Source organism: Perognathus longimembris, chromosome 2, assembly GCF_023159225.1.
Source record: "Perognathus longimembris pacificus isolate PPM17 chromosome 2, ASM2315922v1, whole genome shotgun sequence".
Lineage (NCBI taxonomy): Eukaryota > Metazoa > Chordata > Mammalia > Rodentia > Heteromyidae > Perognathus > Perognathus longimembris.
The window spans coordinates 20,209,978-20,228,607 of NC_063162.1; the positions used below are offsets into that span (position 1 = coordinate 20,209,978).

Genomic DNA, 18,630 nt, shown 5'->3' on the forward strand with positions numbered 1-18,630 from the left:
TGCAACAGGGGTGTTTGTGACTTAATGCCCACAAGTCAGCCAGAGCTGGAGGCAGGGAAATCCTTCGTATTTGGCCATAGAAGTGAGTCAGTTACTCACTGGGCCACAAACAGTCCCAGTGAATGGTCGTCAGGTGGAGAAGAGGTGTTGCAACAAACCAGTCTGTAATATTAGAGGCCATTTTCAGAAAACTTAGCATTCACCTCCCAAGTTCATCACAGATTTTTCCACTGCCCTTTGTCCAGTCCAGAGCTAGCCTGTCAGGTTGTACAAATCAGAGACCAGTGACCACGAAGGGCCATACAATAGGGACCCACCACCCCCAAACTGGAACTCAGGGCTCAGACTTCCTCAGGCCTACCCGAGGTGAAGACGACCTCCGTCAGCCTTCTACTAATGAATTAATCTCAAGGTTCTCTGATTCTCCGTGGTTCCATGTGCTGAGCCTGCCTCCTTGCTAAGAACTAGGCCAGGAAAACTGCACTCCCACCCACGATTCTGCTCTTCTAGTTGTTAGTGGGTTCTCACCAAGGCACAAGGCTCGGTTTATTTCAGAGAAATAATTGGCAACTTACTCCCTGGGATAGATTTTCTTTGAATGCAGGACACGGTGGGGAATTGGTGTCTGCCAGTTTGAGATGTGCAAGAAAGTGGTTGCGAAGGAAAACATGAGTGTTGTCTCTGGAGCGTGGGGTGTGTGGACTGTATGGCAGGTGGATGGCTGGATGTGGCCCGGGCTCCGGAACTCCAGGGAGTTCTTGTCCAGGCGCTACCCAGCTCCTAGTAGGACCAGGAGCCCACTCAAAGTCCTTTCTCCAGGTTTTTTCCTCCTCTTTCCCCTTGGCAGAAAAACTGGAGAAAAATGAATTCAATACAGTACGGTCCATGTGAGTGCTGAAAAATTTCCAGGATCAATGATGGTGCTAAACTATCTCCAGGTTTCTGGTATTTATAATAGTTTTTTTTTTTATCATCACAAAATAAGCAGTGACCTTGGGAAAGAGACCCAACCCCTCGGCCTGCCACTTGGCAGGTGTCCTTTATCTCTTTCACAGGACTGTTGGTCTGCAGAAATGCTCTGCCTTGGCATGCTTCTAGACCGTAAGATTTGGGTTGTTTTGTATTCTGTTTATGTTTACATGCATCTTGTATTTCCCTGAAAACTAAATAAAGGTTTTTTTTTTTTTTTGGTCTTTTTAACTGAACAGAAATCACCTAATTCTGCAAGCCAATTCAGCTACATAGCAAAAGGCTCACTATCCCAAGTACAGCAGACCACCCTCGGCATCTAAGAGTACACAGAGGTCAAAGTCAGTCCCCATTGTTGGTGAGAACCAGGCGCGGGCTCCTCCAGCCTTCCTCACCTTTGGAAGGTTTTCTTGAGAGTGGCTAAGACTGCTCTCGTCCCCAGCAGGGCTGACCCCCACCTACTTGTATTGGACTCTATAAGGAGGGAACAGTGGTCCTGCAATGGGTTTAAGGTCAGCCGAAACTGGGCAGCCCAAGCATCCTCCCAGGAGGATGGGAAGGCAGGCATCCCCTGTACACACATAGCCAGATGAGTAATTCCAACATTGTATCTAAGCCTTGGGCTGTTTGGCTGCCTCCTCTAGCATCAAGAAGTACTCAGCACATCTCAGCACCACTTTGCACAGGGGGAAAGTTCCTCTAAAGTTTCAATTCAAGGACCTCCATTCCCCCCCCCCCCCTCCAGACCCACCAGTGACCAGTGAGTGGGAACACAGCTGAGCTCCAGTCCCTGGTGACCAGAAGGAAGGCCTGTAGTTTCCCTCTCCAGCCTCTAGGTGTCGCCGCCCACCTCACAATCTGTCCAAGTTGGGCCTGCTCAGTCCTGAAGGATGCCCAACCTCCTCATGGCCTCCCACTGCTCCCACCCCATCACTCCCTGTTCTCACAGACCCAGTGGCCTGTGTCGATGGGAACTGCAGCTTCTGCTGTGGACCCCAGGTCATGCACAAGACCCTGACACCAGGGAACCTTCCTTACCTGATTGTTTCGGCCCTCGGGATCTCAGGTGTGCCCAGGGCCACCTAAAGACACGCGGGCCCACACATACACACAGACCTCCCCCCTGCCCGCCAGCTGGTACGAAATCACCTTTATTCACAATCACAGCAACCCAGAGTTTACAAAGTTGATGATGGCCGCCCCGGCGCTAACAGGATAGACAATGGCTTGTTTTCCTCCATCTTCCGCTGGCCAGGCAGCCCCTCCATCTAAGACTACTCTTTGCCTTGGGGAGGGGACCCCCCAGATGGATAGGGCCATTCACTAGCTAGGTTTCCTAGGGCCATGAAGAGGTGACTTCCCACAGCCCCTCGGGCCTTTGCCAGAGCTAGGTTCCTGGTCCCTGGGCCTCCCCCAAGGGCCATAAAGTCTGCCCCATCCCCAAACCACTGCTTTTTGCAGGAGGAAGCCAGAGTCAGAGGGTGACCACCGGACCAGGGCCACATGACTAGTTCATAGTCAGGACTAGAACCCCAGCCCTGCTGGTCACAGGAGAAAACTTCCTCCAAGGGCGCAAAACAAGCCACCTGGGGAAAGGGGCTGGGAGGCTGGAGAGTCAAGGCCAAGATTCCACACTGGCTTGGACTGGGCTGGGAAGGCTGAGGCCTTCACTGAATGGCAGTAAGGGCACCCCCCCCCCCCCACTCATCCTGCAGCCCCTAGAGGTGCTACAAGCAGGCAGCACCTTTCCTAAGAGCAGTGGGGAGCTGAGGCCCCTATGACAAGGGCCCCAAACCACTCCCCAGCTCACACGGGGTCCCCTCAGCCTTCCCAGGACCCTTGAAGTCTTCATGGGGGGGGGAGACTTCCGGCCACCTGAGGCCCCTTTGGCACTCCAGATCCCGCCCCTGGGAGGAGGAGCACTGTGTAGCTACGAGTGCTCCACCACCTCTTGGCAGGACAGACTCCAGCAGGCCTCCAGCCTGGCCCCTTTGGGGGACGTTCCAACCCAGCCAGGTGGCCATGGGTCTTGTGGCTGGTGCACGGAGAGGATTTTGAGTGACGATTCTCTCTGCTGCCCCTTACCAGGTACCCCACATATATGGCAGAGGTTCTAAGAGCCCCAGGGATCTAGGCTCACCCAAAAAAACCCGTGGACCAAATAAATAAATAAATAAAAATAAGGAAAAGGGCTGCTCCTAGCCCAGGGAACCCTCCCGCTGGGACCCTGGCTCTTTCCTGGCATATGATGGCTTCTGAGGCTTTGCCCAGGCCTAGGCCCAGGTGGGCACTGAGATGTGGGAACAGAGGCCGGGGGGGGGGGCAGGGGGCGCTGCAGATTGTTCTTAGAGACTCTGCCAGCAGACAGACTCACCCCAGCCCATACCAAAGGGCATCTCTGGGCAACCGCACCCAGCGAGATGATTGTGGCAGAAGGCTATACCCAGCAGGGGTCCTGCCCATGGCAGCCGAGCCTGGAGCCAGGCACACACGGCCTGGAGCTCTCTACAACCGGGATGGGGGGAGACACACGGCATAGAGGCTGCAGGTGCCTGGGTGAGAGGAGTCTGCTGCCAGGCCCGATACACAGAAAAGCAAAGGAAGAGAGCACAGGCGTAGTGAGACACCCCTCAGGAGCTGCGCGCCCAGGGCCTGTTGGACAGGTTGTGCGCTGCTCAGTGGCAGCGGGCTGAAGGAGCAGATGATGCTGATATCCAGTCCCGACTCCCCTAGCCAGTGCCCCAACTCAGGAGCACCCCGAAGAAGGCAGGCATTTTCTAATTCTCGCCAAGGAGCCCACACGGACCACAAGAGCCTCCTAGGAGGAGAGGGACTGCAACAGGCTGAGACCCCAGTGTCGCCCCTCAACATGCGGGGAAGAGCTGGGTACAGAAAAGAAAAGGCGGGGTATGGCCTCTGCCTGTGATGTGCTTCTGCCCTCCCTCCTTCCTGGCCCCTCTCAGCCCAAACCTTCAGGGCCTCAGTTTCCCATGATAAATAGGAAAGAAGAAAGAGTTCCCAATGGAAGAAGAGAAGAGGCCCTTTGGGCCTAGTCCTCAGCTGGCATGGGCCTCACGCCTACAGAGATGGGCTAGGAACTTCGGTAGGTCTTGATGATGTCTTTGATGGGGCGGCGGCAGATGGGACAGCAGGCGTGTAGAGCCTTCTTGAGGCGTAGGCCGCAGGCGTAGCAGAGGCACATGTGACCGCACGTGTAGATGACCGTGTCCACCGCGTGTTCATAGCAAATGGTGCACTCAGAGCTCCAGTGGGCCCCGCCTGGGCTCAGGGGAGAATCAGGCAGGCTCCCTGGGGAACTGGGGGCCGTCCCTGAGGGGAAAGGAGTATCAGTCAGGAGATCCGAACCCACAGCAGGACCCCCTCCCTTACCCTGACAGCCCACATCCTGCCAAAAACAGACTGAGCTCTGGCAGTGTGCTCAGCTACAGACCAGGGCTAGGTGATGGAAGGCAGGGGGAGAGAAGGGCTTCAAGCCTTCCAAGGCAAGACGCTCCTGAGCCACTTTGGGTCATTCCATGTGTGCTTAAAAATCCTTTGGAGAAAGCTTCCCAGCTGGGGAACAGGAGGAACCTGCCCGATGTCACCACCCAACAAGGGTTTACTGAGCCAGGTTCCAGCCCCTCTGCTCCAGCCCTGACAGAGGGTGTCTACAGGGAAGGGGAAGGGAGGTAGGAGAGAAGGAGGGAGGAAGGAAGGGAGAAAAGAGGAAGGGAGAGAGGAGGGGAGGGAGAGAAGGAGGGAGGGAGGGAGGAAAGATAGGGAAGGAGAGGGAGGGAGGGAGGGCGGGCTTGCAAAGGGAAGGAAGGATGGGAGGAAGAGAAGGAAGGAAGGAAGGCCAGCGGACTCACCACCAACAGAGCTACCCAGAAGTCCAGAGCTGCATGTGCTGAGCATCGGGTCTGAGAGGCGGCTGCCCAGGGCACTGGGTGAGGTTGGTGTGGAGACAGGGGAGCAGGGCAGCGATGGGACACCCCGCTCAGCCAAGATGGTGGAGCCTGCAGAAGGGGAAAGACCACATTTACCAGCAGCCAAAGGATAAAGTCAAGGCTCCACAATGGGCTCCCAGGCCTGACCACAGCATGGCCATGGGCAAAGTTCCCATCTCCCTCCCGGTGTCTGAGACCTGCTTTCTTCACTACCGTCCACAGGCATCACCGACCCTGTCTGCACTGGCTCTTCAGAAAGGCCTACACCTCCTCTCCCAGGTTTCAGTTCTGTGTCCTTTCCTTCCTTTATCCCTCATTCCTCTCTCCCCAGCTCCCTCTTGCTCTCTTTCTTTCTATAAATTATGAGGCCCACTGTGCACACATAAGGCTGGGGACAGAGCTCTTGCCATCAAAAGACCTGGTTGTCCAGAGAGCTTCAACTCCCTCCAGGAAAAATAAATAAGTAATCCAACTGCACCAAGCACCTACACACCCAGTATGGACGCGGACACGGAGCCTGCGATCTGGTGGGTTCTCTGCACAGGAATCCAGCTCTGCCTCTCCAGTTGAACCACAAATTTTTTTTTTTTTTTGCCAGTCCTGGGCCTTGGACTCAGGGCCTGAGCACTGTCCCTGGCTTCTTCCCGCTCAAGGCTAGCACTCTGCCACTTGAGCCACAGCGCCGCTTCTGGCCGTTTTCTGTATATGTGGTGCTGGGGAATCGAACCTAGGGCCTCGTGTATCCGAGGCAGGCACTCTTGCCGCTAGGCTATATCCCCAGCCCCTGAACCACAAATGTTCCAAGAAAAGGAAAGGTCACTGACAGAATGTGGTTCCCGTCTGCCCTCATAGAACACTCTGCCCGTGTTGAACAAGACATTTCATTATTAGTGCTAACACATTACTTTTCCGCCTAATCAATAGAGGTTTTTCTTACTGTGTTAATGTCTTAAAGTTTATTTTCTTTAAGAAACGCATGGCTCCTATTTACTTTCCTTGCCTTATTACACAGGCTAGCATTGTCAGAACTACGTCTATTAGGCATCCTTATTTCTGTCGCTAGTGAGAGGGGAGTATTTCTTCTTCAGTCTAACGATCTCCCAACTGAGCTATCTCGGCAGGCAGAGGGGAGTATTTCTAATAATCCACCAGTAAGTATGAAGTTGGCTGAAGTTGGGGTTTGTGACACATATGAGTGAGGGAAAGAGCCTTCATTAGTTTACTGAGGCCAGTAGTTTACTGAGCCAGCCACTACTCTAGAAGGTAAATATGACCCTTCATCCATCATCACTGGTGAGTTTTTCCCTTAGAGTCAGTCAGGACCCCCCAACACCAGCTGGCTGGCTTAAATACCCAACCTTCCAAACAACTCAGGAGCACTGTACTTTAACAGATGTTGAATTCTGGATGGGCCATATCCTCTTGACCCACTTATCACTTAGGACAGAAGTGTCTTGATTTTTTTTCCCCCTTAATTCTCCTTTGCTCCAGTCTTGTAAACCTCTTTGGATGACAGAAGCTTGCTGGAAAGCTCCTTATCTATTATTAGATGGTGCTGACGCAGAAGAGTACCTTATCCTTGTGTCATTTCCTTTCGCTGAGAATCTGAGCACAGTGTCTCCCACTAAGCACAGCTCATTTTCTTTCACTTGAGCTTTGTTTTTCCTCCTTAATCTAATTTCATTTTATTTCATCTTGAATTCTCAGCCCAGTCTAGCTCATCTCCCTTTCTGCTTGATTTCACAGACTGTGATTTCATTGCTTCTCATTTTACTGTCCCTGGATTCTAACTTCTTAGCACCCTAGCCTCATTGCTTTTCATTGCTTTTTCTTTCACTCTACTTCCGTTGGGTCTTTCTACAGACCATAAGCATTTCGTTATGTAAAACACATATGACCTACAAGGAAGAGCAGTGGTATACATTCCCTGCTCTAGCAAACCTCCTGGGCTGACGCTGAGGGAACTCCACCCTTGGTGCATTGGTGTGTGTGTGTGTGTGTGTGTGTGTGTGTGTGTGTGTGTGTGTGTGTGTGTTACATAGATTTGGAATCTCTAAAGGCAGACTCAAGAATCTGCAGTTTACTAGGTCGTCCCAGTGAGGTTAATGAATATAGTTCAGTCTAGCAGGGCTGGTTCGCAGACCAGCAGTGGAGAGTATGAACACCTGCCCTCTGGAGTAACATGGATGCCAGGGAATGATTTGTGGGAAGGAAAAAAGATGTCTGAGCAAATTAGCTTGGAAAACCTCAACCACTCTCTTTAAAGCTTCACACTGCAGCTGAGCGCTGGTGGCTCACGCCTATACTCCTTCCTACATGGGAGGCTGAGATCTGAGGACTGCCATTTGAAGCCAGCCCAGGTAGACAAGAGCACCACATACTAAAGGCTCTTCGAAATCCTGCAATAGAGGATCCTCCCATTGCCCTATTCAGATTCACGTTTCCCTCACGTTTTTAACCATAGGCCCCTATTTCAAAAAAACCCTTATGAACATTCCACAGAATAATCTAGGAAGTATGGTCCACACTTGCTCCTACCTCCCAATCCATTAAAACTCTGTATACCCTAACAAAAGGCCTGGAATTCTGCAATCCCATTTCTCCCAAGGCTGCCTGCTCAGGGATTCCCTCCCCCACCTCACCTCAGAACCCACACCCTGCAGACAGACCCCCTCTGACTACTGACAGACCAACCTGTGTTCACAAGCATCTTTAGTATTCCCATTAACTGCGGGGTGATAATGTCCAAAAAGAAATGCGCTTGTCACCTGATTTATGTAACTGCCCTTTGTACTTCATAAAAAATTGTTTTAGGGCTGGGAATGTGGCTTAGTGGTAGAATGCTTGCCTAGCATACATGAAGACCTGGGTTGGATGCCTCCCTACCACATAAACACAAAGGAAAAAATTGTTTTAAAAAGTTAACTCTTGATGGAAACCATTTTTCCCCATTTTTAGGCAGCCCTGGGTTGGGGTGTAGCCCTGGGCCCCAAGATGTGTCTGGGAGTCGGTGTTGAACAGACTTTGAACTCAGTCCTTGTGACATTTGCGGACCTTCGGCCTAGATAATACGGTCCAGCCCAGAGCTCACCTTGGGTGTTTTTTGGGGTTCTGGGTGCCCCCCCAACCCCCCTCCATTCCCCTGGTCCTGCCCAGAACTCGCCTTGGGTGTTTGTTGGGGATCTGGATGGCCCCACCCCAGTTCATCCCCGGAGTCAATCCCAGAACTTCCCTTGAGAGTTGGTTGGGAATCTGGGTGCCCCCGTCCACTCCCGGGGTCCTGCCCAGAACTTGCCTTAGGTGTTGGTTGGGAATCTGGGTGTCCCCCCCCCCCCACCACCTCCTGTCCACCCTTAGGTCCTGCCCAGAATTCGCCTTGGGTATTTGTTGGGGATCTGGGTATCCTCTCCCCCATTCATCCCCGGGTCAATCCCAGAACTGGCCTTGGGTGTTGGTTGGGGATCTTGGTGCCTCCACCCAGCCCCCCACGCCCGGTCCATCCCCTGAGGGCGGCAGCCCAGCACTCACCGAGGATGCGGACCTGCGTGATGGCGCCGTGCAGGCCGAAGAACATCCAGAGTGGATGCGAGGTGTCCACGCACAGCTGCATGCCCGCGGCCGCGCCGTTGTGGCTCAGGTGCAACTCGCCGTCGGCGTTGACCACCAGGCCCAGGATGTCGCCGCTGTGCAAAGGCCCGGGCACGCGGCACACGGCCCAGAACTCCTTGCGGTCCACCAGGGCTTCGGGGTTGAAGGGCAGGTCGGCGGGCCGCAGCGTGCCGGGGTCGCACGTGGTGACGCCGAAGGAGAGCGCGCCGGGCCGCGAGCCGCCCCCGCCGCCCGCGCGCGTGACCTTGATGAAGATGGTCTCGGCCGCGCGCACGGGCCGGCTGGTGAAGACCAGCGCGCGCTCGTCGCGCCCGTGCTCCAGGCGCGCTACCGTCTGCTCGTCCAGGATGCGGACGTGCGCGCCCGCGCGCAGCGCGTGGAAGCGCAGGTCGCCGTCGAGCTGCGCGGGCAGCGCGCGGCTGTGCTGAGAGTTGAGCGAGTTCTGCGGGATCGGGCAGCCGGCGGCGGGCGCGCCCTCGTCGCCGTCGCCGTCGCCAGCGGGCACGTTGAGGTCGCACAGGCTCACCGAGAGGCGCACGTCGTCCGCCTCGCGCCGCAGCGAAGGCCGCCGCAGCGCCGTGAAGGAACGCGGCCGCAGGCAGTCCGGGAGCACCAGCTCGCTGTCTGCGGCGGGGAGGGAGAGAGAGGGGGCAGCCGTCAGGTCAAAGGTCACGGTCAGGGTCACAGCCACGAACCCCCCACCTGCGCGCCCCTTCTCAGCTGCATTTCAAGAAGGCACCACTGACTGACTTCCTTAGCAAATGCTTAATGGCATTAAAAAAAAAAATGCTGTGACAACGTGGAATGGAATCAAGGTTGAAATAACAGCATGGGGTCAAGGCCATCTCCAAAACAGCTGACAGGGCTTTCTCTGTACTATTTACTTGCCTTATTGTCTGCAGTAAGTGTGCAAGTGTGTAATTTTCAGTGTGTGCATGTGTGTGTGTGTGTGCGCGCGCGCGCGCGTGCTTCTGCCATACAGGCAGGGGCTTGAACTCAAGACCTGAGCTGAAATTTTTCAGCTCAAGGCTGGTGCTCTACTAGTTGAGCCACACCTCCACTCCCAGCCCTTTTTTCCCTGGTTAATTGAAGATGAACTCAGGTTTGTCTGGGCAGGCTTTGAACTTAGATCCTCAGAATTCAGCCTCCTGAGTGACTAGGATTACAGACACAAGCCACCAATGCCTAGCTTTTTATTTTTTATTTTTTAATTTTTGCAATAGGCCCTAGGTTGATAGGCACATCCCAGGAGGTAAAATTTTTTTTCTTAAATTTCAACTTTTGAATGGGTGACATTGTCCAAAAAGAAATGTACTCTTTACCTGACTTATAACTGTAATCCCACTGTACATCACCTTTATAATAACAATTTAAAAATACTTATGCAGGGCACCAGTGACTCACGCCTGTAATCCTGGAATACTCTGGAGGCTGAGATCTGAGGATCGCAGTTTGAAGCCAGCCCAGGCAGGAAAATCCTTGAGACGCTTTATTTCCAATTAGTTACAGAAAAAAAAAGTGGAGCTGTGGCTCAAGTAAGAGTGCTAGCCTTGAACAAAAAGGAGCTCAGAGACAGGGCCCAAGCCCAGGGTTCAAAAAGTTTTTTGGGGCTGGGAATATGGTCTAGTGGCAAGAGTACTTACCTCGCATACATGAAGCCCTGGGTTCAATTCCCCAGTACCACATATATAGAAAACAGCCAGAAGTGGTGCTGTGGCTCAAGTGGCAGAGTGCTAGCCTTGAGCAAAAAGAAGCCAGGGACAGTGCTCAGGCCCTGAGTCCAAGGCCCAGGACTGGCAAAAAAAAAAAAAAAAAGTTTTTTCCCGGCCCCCAGGATGGGCAAAAAAAAATTTAATTAAAATATATATGTACATACGTGTGTATGTATATAAAATTCAGCCTCTGGGGACCTTCCATCTTTAATCCAACACCTAGAACAAGACCAGAGGGAACTCCCACCCTCCTCTCAACTCCCTTGCATGAACTGTCACATCTTATCCCAACACTTATCTTTTGAGTTTACCATTTTGAGTTTACCACATAAGGACACTGAGTGGAAGGAAGCTCAGGAAATTCATCCAAGTGATCTTTTACTGGGAGTCAGATTCTCTTCAATCAGATAAGTAATGCAAACGATTTTGTAGAAAATACAGCTCAGCAAAAAGAAAGAACTGGCTGTCAGCTCATCTCCCACAGATGATATATTTAGATTATGAACTTGCAGACTTGATTACGGAGTATATGCACATGTATTTGTAGGCCTCACACTCAAACTGGGATTTTTGTTCACAAAGGAAAGTGTTCTACCATTTGAACCGTGCCTCTACTTCTGGCTTTTTGCTGGTTAATTGGAGATAATGAGTATCTTGGTTTTTGTCTGCCCAGGCTGGCTTGGAAAAGTGATCCTCAGATCTCAGCCTCCTGAGTAGCTAGGATTATAGGTATGAACCACTAGCACCTGGCTTTAGTTTTGTTTTATAAAGTCTTAGCTGGTTACTTTTTTAATGCAAAAATTGAGTTATGCTATAGAACTTTTATGGCTTATAGGCCACTTTGCAGATGTGGTAACTTTAACCTGGCTCCCCAGAAAAAAATGCATATTCTCTCATAATTCTCTGGGTAATTCTGGGTATCAGTGAACTGCACAAAGCCTTCTGTGGGTGAGGACTACAGGCCGAGAATCCGAATCCAGCTACACAGAGTTGCTTTTCACTAACTGGGTTCTGAACACCTCTTTCCTGTGCCAAGAATGGCTTCCATTCTGTGACCCAGCTCTGTGGAGGGCCTTCATAATGAAAGTAATTTGCACGCATCATAAATGTCGCCTGCATTTCATCCAAAAATAGCCCATAGAGAAGGTCCTATCTTGTGGGGAACATTCAGGGGACTTGTGCCAGCCCCCAAGTAGTAGATCTGAGATTGGAGAAGGTCTGCTCAGCCCCCAATGCCACCCTTTCCACTTCCAGGCTGTCCTTTGGCAAAGTCCATGTCCCCATTTGGTCTGGCACCTCATCAGCCCAAATTGAGCCCAGTGGCTTCTCAGGACCCTTCTCTAAGTCTCCCTGTGCCTTATGCCAGAATTGGAGTCCTGCTGAATGTAGGACCTGTCTCAATAGTCTCCCAATTTTCAGCCTCACTCCTTGCCCCTTCCAGAAACTGTGTTGTCTGGGCCTAATGAGGTTTGGGTGCTAGGCCCTCCCCCAACTTTCCTGCTGCTCTATAAGCCTCCTGGGGCCTGGCTGGTTGGGGCTTCCCAGAATTGCATTGGCAAGGAGGAGGGAGCCAACCGGAAAACGTGATTATTCCAGGGAATTGACTCTGACAGCAGTGGTGCAGAGCGGCTGGGGGCTGCATGGAGGCAGAGGTGAGGGGCTTGCACAGAGAGGAGGAATGGACAGCAATGGTGGAGAGCCCAGAAGGAGCTGGGGCTACCCTGCTCCCTGCTTCCCAACCCTCAGGGATTCCAGTCACAGCCCCCTGGGAATGCCTAGGATCTGGAATGCCTAGGAGCAGGGAAGGGAGAGGAAGGGCAAGGAAGGGATCAGCCACTCAGAGATGCTCAGCTAGGGCCAAGGGGAGCATGCATATGGACGCCCTGCCCTCAGAAGTAAGTTAAGAGTCCCAGGGCCAGGAAGAACATGATGTGGCAGAACCAGTGAAACTAAGAGACATTGACTCCATGGAAGGAATTCAATAAACAAGGCCTGGCCAGGCCTGGCAGCTCACGCTTATAATCCTACTCAGGAGGCTGAGATCTAAGGATTGAGGTTCAAAGCCAGCCCCAGCAGGAAACTCCATGAGACTCTTATCTCCAATAAACCACCAGAAAACCAGAAGTGGTGCTGTGACCCAAGTAGTAGAGCACTAGCCTTGAGCTGAAGAGCTCAGGTGCCCAGGCCCAGAGTTCAAGGCCCACTACCAACAAACGGAGGGAGGGAGGGAGGGAGGGAGGGAAAGAGGGAGGGAGGAAGGAAGGAAGGAAGGAAGGCTGGTTCTCTGAATGAGACTGGGGTGAGCTCCCCCCTTTTTTCTACCCCTTCAGAAGCCTTCTACTAGAATGTTTATTCTAGGCATCATTCTGACCCAGACAATCTGGTTCACTGCTGAGCAAATCTGCTTTTAAGAAAGCTCAGGAGGCAGAGGTAAGAGGATTTTACCTGCCCAGTGAAAGCCTAAGACCCTATCTGAAAAATAAATGAAAAGCAAAAAACTGGTTTAAAAGGTGTGGCTCAAGTAAGGTCCTGAGTTCAATCCTCATTGTCACTAAGAAAAGTAAAGGATGAAAAGGTTGTGACCTGAACTGAACTCTACCTCAGTGTATTCAACCCACCACCTCCAGGGCTCCAGACCCACTCTGGAGACCTTTGTCCTCAGGGGATACTCAGACTGCCCCCACCCCTTCCCAAATCTTTTTTTTTTTTTTTTTTTTTTGCCAGGTCTGGTGTTGAACGCTGCCTGGCACTTTCCCTGAGCTTCTTTTGCTCAAGGTTACTGTTCTACTACTTGAAGCACAGTGCCATTTCTGGCTTTTTTGAGTAGTTTATTGGAGATAAGAGTCTCACAGAGTTCCCAGCAGGGGCTGGCTTCAGACTACCATCCTCAGATCTCAGCCTCCTGAGTAGCTAGGATTACAGGCATGAGCTACCAACACGTGGCTCCCTTCCCAACTCTTAATGAATAGACCCAGATAGCATTCTAGATGTTCCCTGATCAGCTCAAGACAGAGTAGCTGTCACTTCCAATGATACCTATATGATACTGCTAATTATGCAACCAAACAGTACTTTTTCTTTCTTCATAAACAAAATCCACATACCGATAAGCAGCATATTAAAATCTATACTGATAAGAGCATAGTTGAACATAATGAATCCAAAGATATTGTCTTGGGATTCAAATCCTGCCATTTTCTCTTCTAACAAGGTTCTATGACCTTAAATTGGTAGCTTCACTTCTTAACCCCCTTCCTTCGGCAGTGAGAGCTACTGACTTACAGAAACTCTGCATTCTGACTCTCACCCGAGAAGGGGTGCTGGGAGATAAGATGGGATGAAGTCCCCTGGGCGCCCCTGCATGTAATCACCATCAGGTTAATATGTGCTCCCATGGGTTCAGAACACAGGGCATGGGCTTTGGGGTGTGCCATGCGTGGGGTTGGATTCCTATCTGGAATGTCTGCTGTAAACAGCTTTCTTTCAGCATCAGATGCTTCACATGGAAGCAAGGGTGCCGTCTCTGACTTGTGACAAAGGCAGGGGGACAGAAGAGCCCTGGGGACCCAGAAGGTTCCTCATCACTTCAGGTATTAGCATTTTCTTGGGCTGAGTTTGTTAACCTGTACTCATCCCATTAACATTTTAAACTCCATCAGTCACGGTGAGCACCCAGGAAACATTCATACATCTGTAATCCTAGCTACTCAGAGGGCTGAGATCAAGAGGATCACAGTTTGAGGCCAGCCCACACAAAAAGTGAGACCTTATCTCAACCAATAAAAAGCTGAGTGTGGTGGCTCAAACCTGCTATCCCAGCTATGAGAGAGCTAATAAATAGGAGAACTGAGGTCTGGGTCAGCCCAAGCAAAAAATAGGATCATATTTGAAAAATAATGAAAACAAAAAGGGCTAAGGGTGTGGCTCAAGTAGTAGGGTACTTGTCTGACAAGTACAAGGCCCTGAGTTTAAACCCTAGTACTGCCAAGAGAGTGAGAAAGACCCCAAAGAAGCTAAAAATAATGCAGATTTGAGGAGAAAGGAAAGTAAGGAGAAACAGTGGAGGATGAAGGGAGAAAAGAGGCTGGGAAGTTAGCCTCTTCTTGGCCTTGCTTGAAATATTGCAGGAGCCGGGAGCTGACAGCGCCTAGAAACAACTAGACATGGTATGAGGTCCCAGCACCGGTTGGTGCCCAGCCCCAAACATCTTCTAACCTTTCCCCTCCACCTCTAGGACAGCAACAGCTGCAGGCAGCCAGCAGGCTCCAAAATAACTGTCCCAGCAGTGGCCAGCTGCACAAGGCCTGGAATAGATGAAACTGGAGAGGCAGAGCGCCCTCCGCAGAGCAGACAAATGGCCACGGTCCCTGCTAGGATCTAATATGAAGACCCGGGTCAGGGTCATGTCCAGCCCCCCAGTCCTAGGAGGACACTTAGGGACAGCTCAGGGCCGCACTCTGGGCTACAGTCGGGTAAACAAGGTGGGGGGGGGTGACTTGGAATCACAAACAACAAGGCAGCCCCACATTTGGAAACAAAGTTACATAATCAGTATTGGGGCATGCTGCCCACTTAGGAGCTGGTGGGGGGGGGGGCACAGGGCTGAGGAGGGAGAGGAGGGAGCTGCTGGGCTGCATACGTGTCAAATCACCAACTCCTGCTGATCCTGGGGCCTGGCCATAACTCCACAGGTACCCCGGCCAGAGCAGAAATAGCCAGACATAGAGAAGTCTGGACCCAGGTCACCAGCTGGGAGAGCCCAGGCTTAGAGGCATGCAGATAGCTGAATGTGATTTCATTACAAGTCCTCACATCTTGGATTGAGCAGGATCTCAGGGTGCCTGGGGAGCTAAGGAGCTAGGAAATCATGTACCCTGCCAAGTTCTCACTAGAGAGACAGAGGCCCCAAAGGCCACTATCATCTCTACCTCTGAAGAAACATGGTTATTAGAAAGACTCTTCTCGCAGCTTCGAGTTCTGGTGAGTGCCTGTAATCCCAGCACTCAGGAGGCTGAGGGGAATCAAGAATTTGAGGCCAAGGTAAGCTACATGCAAGACCCTGCCTCAAAATAAGGAAGAGAGAGAGAAGAGAGAACTAAAGTAGCCAGGCACTGGTGACTCATGCCTATAATCCTAGCTATTCAAGAGGCTAAGATCTGAGGTTGCAGGTTCGAAACCAGCCCTGGCAGAAAAGTCCAATAGATTCTTATTTCCAGTTAACCAACAAAAAGCTGGAAGTGGAGATGTGGCACAAGTGGTAGAGCACCAGCCTGGATTGGAAAAGCCAAGTAACCTAAGTTCAAGCCTCATAAGTGACAAAAAAAAAAAAAAAAAAAAAAAAAGCCAAGTGAGAGCACAAGGCCCTGAGTTCAAGCTGCAGGACCTGCAAGGAAAAAATACTAATAATAACCTCTTCTGTGTGAATCCATGTTCTAGATCTGCTCCTTCAGGCTCCCTCTGAATCTCTCTTCCACAGCCAGGTGTTCCCTTTAGAACAAAGCTCTTCACCTGGGGTTAACGTCCTTGCCTGACCTGTTTTGAGGGGCAAGCTCCTAGGAGAAACAAGGCTGGACGTGGCTGAAGGACGGACCAGACCGCAGGAGGCACGAAGGGGGATCGCTGTTGAAAAGTGCCAGGAAGCCCAGGGCCTGCCATACAGCCAGTGAGGGAGGCAGTGCCTTGGCACGGGCGCGGGGGGCCTCCTTTGAGACAGGGCGGGCATCAGCACCGTCTTGTTTGTTTGGATTCACACATCCGGAGAGCAGCATGGGGTCACCTTTGCCGGGGTCAGCCTGAAGCCGCAGGCCGCCTGGCGGCTGTCTCAGCCCACTTGGAAGGTGCTGCTAGCCTCCCCAACCGTCTCCACAAACATCCTCCTGCCCCAGCATCTGACACGGGCAGGAGAAAGAGCCAAGGAGACAGGCACAGCAGGAGACAGGGCACAGCTGGCTTGGCTGGACAAGAGGTTTCTCCACCCCTCTGGACAGTGCCCCCAAACCCACGCCCACCTATAGCTCTCCTCTTATTTTTATTTAGTTTTGCCAGTCCTAGGGCTTGGACTCAGGGCCTGAGCACTATCCGTGGCTTCTTTGTGCTCAAGGCTAGCACTCTACCACTTGAGCCACAGCACCACTTCCGGTTTTTTTCTATATATGTGGTGCTAAGGAATCGAACCCAGGGCTTCATGTATGCGAGGCAAGAACTCTACCACTAAGTCATATTCCCAGCCCTCTATCTCTCCCTTTAAATCCAACCACAGGAAGGCTGGGAGAAACAAACACAATGTCTGAGGTTCACCCAGGGAAAGATGGAATGTTCCAGAATCAGTTGCAGTCTCAACTTTGATTTTCTAGGATCGCCAAACCAGAGGATCTTACAGATTCTCAAACTCCTTTGGTCTGGTGGTTCTGAACCATTTCTTTAATTTTGTGCCTGTAACCAAGGCTTGAACTCAAAGCCTCACACTCTCCTCTGGCTAACTCTGCTTACAATTGGTACTCTACCACTGGAGTCACACGTCCAGTCTCTCAATTTTCTTCATCCATTTCTTCTTTTGGAGGCAATGGAGTCGTTTTGTCCAATGGAACCAGCATCTCTGGTTGAAGTGTGGGAGGTGAGCTGAGGCCTGCCCTTGACCTCTCAGCTGCCTTAGAGAACCCTGGGGTTTCAAAGAATACAGCTGGAGAACCACAGATCTTGTCCAAGAAAGAATTTAGACCGGTAGCTGGTGGCTCACACCTGTAATCCTAGCTACTCAGGAAGCTGAGTTCTGAGGATCACAGTTCAAAGCCAGCCCAGGCAGGGAAGTCCGTGAGACTCTTATGTCCAATTAACCAACCACCAGAAAACTGGGAGAGGCGCTGTGGCTCAAGAAGAGCTCAGGGACAGCGCCCAGGCCCAGAGTTCAAGCCCCACAACGACCAAAATAAATAAATAAATAAAAGAAAGAACTTAGAGGGTTGTTGTTTTTTGTTTCTTTTTTTTGGGGGGGGGGGCTTTTTCGTGGAGGGGTAGGATAAATTAGGCCTTTATAACCTGAAGATAGGAGTGTTCCAACTTAGTAAACACTTGCACATCTATGAGCCTTACGGACATCTGGACTGAGTGAGCCATGTACCCTTCTGTCCAAAGACACCACTGTTAGGCGGTTATTGGAGATAAGAGTCTCCCAGACCCCCACCCACCCACCCACACAGCCCCCTGGCTTGCTTCAAACCTTGGTCCCTCAGAGCTCAGCCTCCTGAGTAGCTAGGAATTACAGGCATGAGTTACTGGCACCTGATTTTTTGTTTTGTTTTGTTTTGTTTTTAAGGAAAAGGAAAGAAACATTATCAAAGAAAAAGAAACCATGACCTGCATCCTCCGCAGCCTCCCCATCCCAAGGGCTGGCACAGGCTCCTTAAACTAATATTTGCCTCTTGGCTCCAGAAGCCAAGGCTGAGGGCAAATATTGGTTGAGCCTGGGAAGCTGAAGGCCCACATGGCCGGGTCCTCCTGGGGATGGTGCACTCTCCATGAGCTAAGCTACCGGCACACCCTGCAGGGGTCCTGACCCAGGCAGGACCTGATCTCTAGGCGGCAGAGGGCTCTACATCATCCCGGTCTTGTCCCTGTCTATCCTTGGTGAGCAGATGGGGTGTCTCACCCAGTCCTGAGGCATCCCTGTGGGGGACAAAGCAGCCTGCTGGGCTCAGCTAGTGACCCCCTGGTGTGCCACCAGTGTAGCGGGCCATAGGAGCAGATAGGCTGGGAGGTCTAGATTCCAGACTGAGCAGTGAGGGCCCAGCAGGTCACTCCCCATGCTGGGCCTTGTACTCTCCTAATGTCAGCCAGTTCTTCACATTGACTAGCTAGACGTTCAGGTGCGGTGGGAACTTTCCACTCCTGAGAAGTGCACACATCCACACTTGTATATCCCCTCTCCCTCCGCAAGTTGCCACTGCCTTTCTACTCCACCCTTCCTCTCCAGGACCTGCCCCCTATGCTGTGCATGCCCACCTCTGCTCCTGGACACAGCCCTCAGAGGGCCTCAAGTTCCCCTCGAGCACTCAGACTCTTCACCTTCCTAGGCCCCTGACCTGAAATGACTCCAGTTTTCTGGTGATTAATTGGAGATAAGAGTCTCACAGACTTTCCTGATTGGGCTGGCTCTCCTCAGCTCTCAGCCTCTTGAGAAGCTAGGATTACAGGTGTGAGCCACCAGCACCCAGCTCAGAGTTTCCAATTCTCTTGTCTCTCCTGTCCCCTCAAAGTGTCCAGGCTAGGCATAGAGGCTTGCATAGGAAGCAGTCTGTGAACAGAATCTGGACTTGGCAGATTTTTTGCCAGGATCACAGTTGCTTTTCCCAACTTTATTATTATTTTTAATACAGGTCTCACCTCACTCTGTAGTC

At 51.7% G+C, this 18,630-nt stretch overlaps 1 protein-coding gene across 3 annotated transcripts in view; it reads right to left on the reverse strand.

The window, feature by feature from the left end:
• Positions 1–1,725: 1,725 nt before the first annotated feature.
• The window catches only part of Neurl1 (neuralized E3 ubiquitin protein ligase 1), a 103,672-nt gene continuing 86,767 nt past the window's right edge, over positions 1,726–18,630 (reverse strand). For all 3 annotated transcript variants that reach the window (XM_048338318.1, XM_048338316.1, XM_048338317.1), the window contains exons 4-6: positions 8,445–9,149; positions 4,839–4,985; positions 1,726–4,299 (exon numbers count right to left, since the gene is read on the reverse strand). In XM_048338318.1, the coding sequence (XP_048194275.1) occupies positions 4,061–4,299; positions 4,839–4,985; positions 8,445–9,149 (1,091 nt within the window). In that variant the 3' untranslated portion in view covers positions 1,726–4,060. The remainder of the gene's footprint in view (positions 4,300–4,838; positions 4,986–8,444; positions 9,150–18,630) is intronic.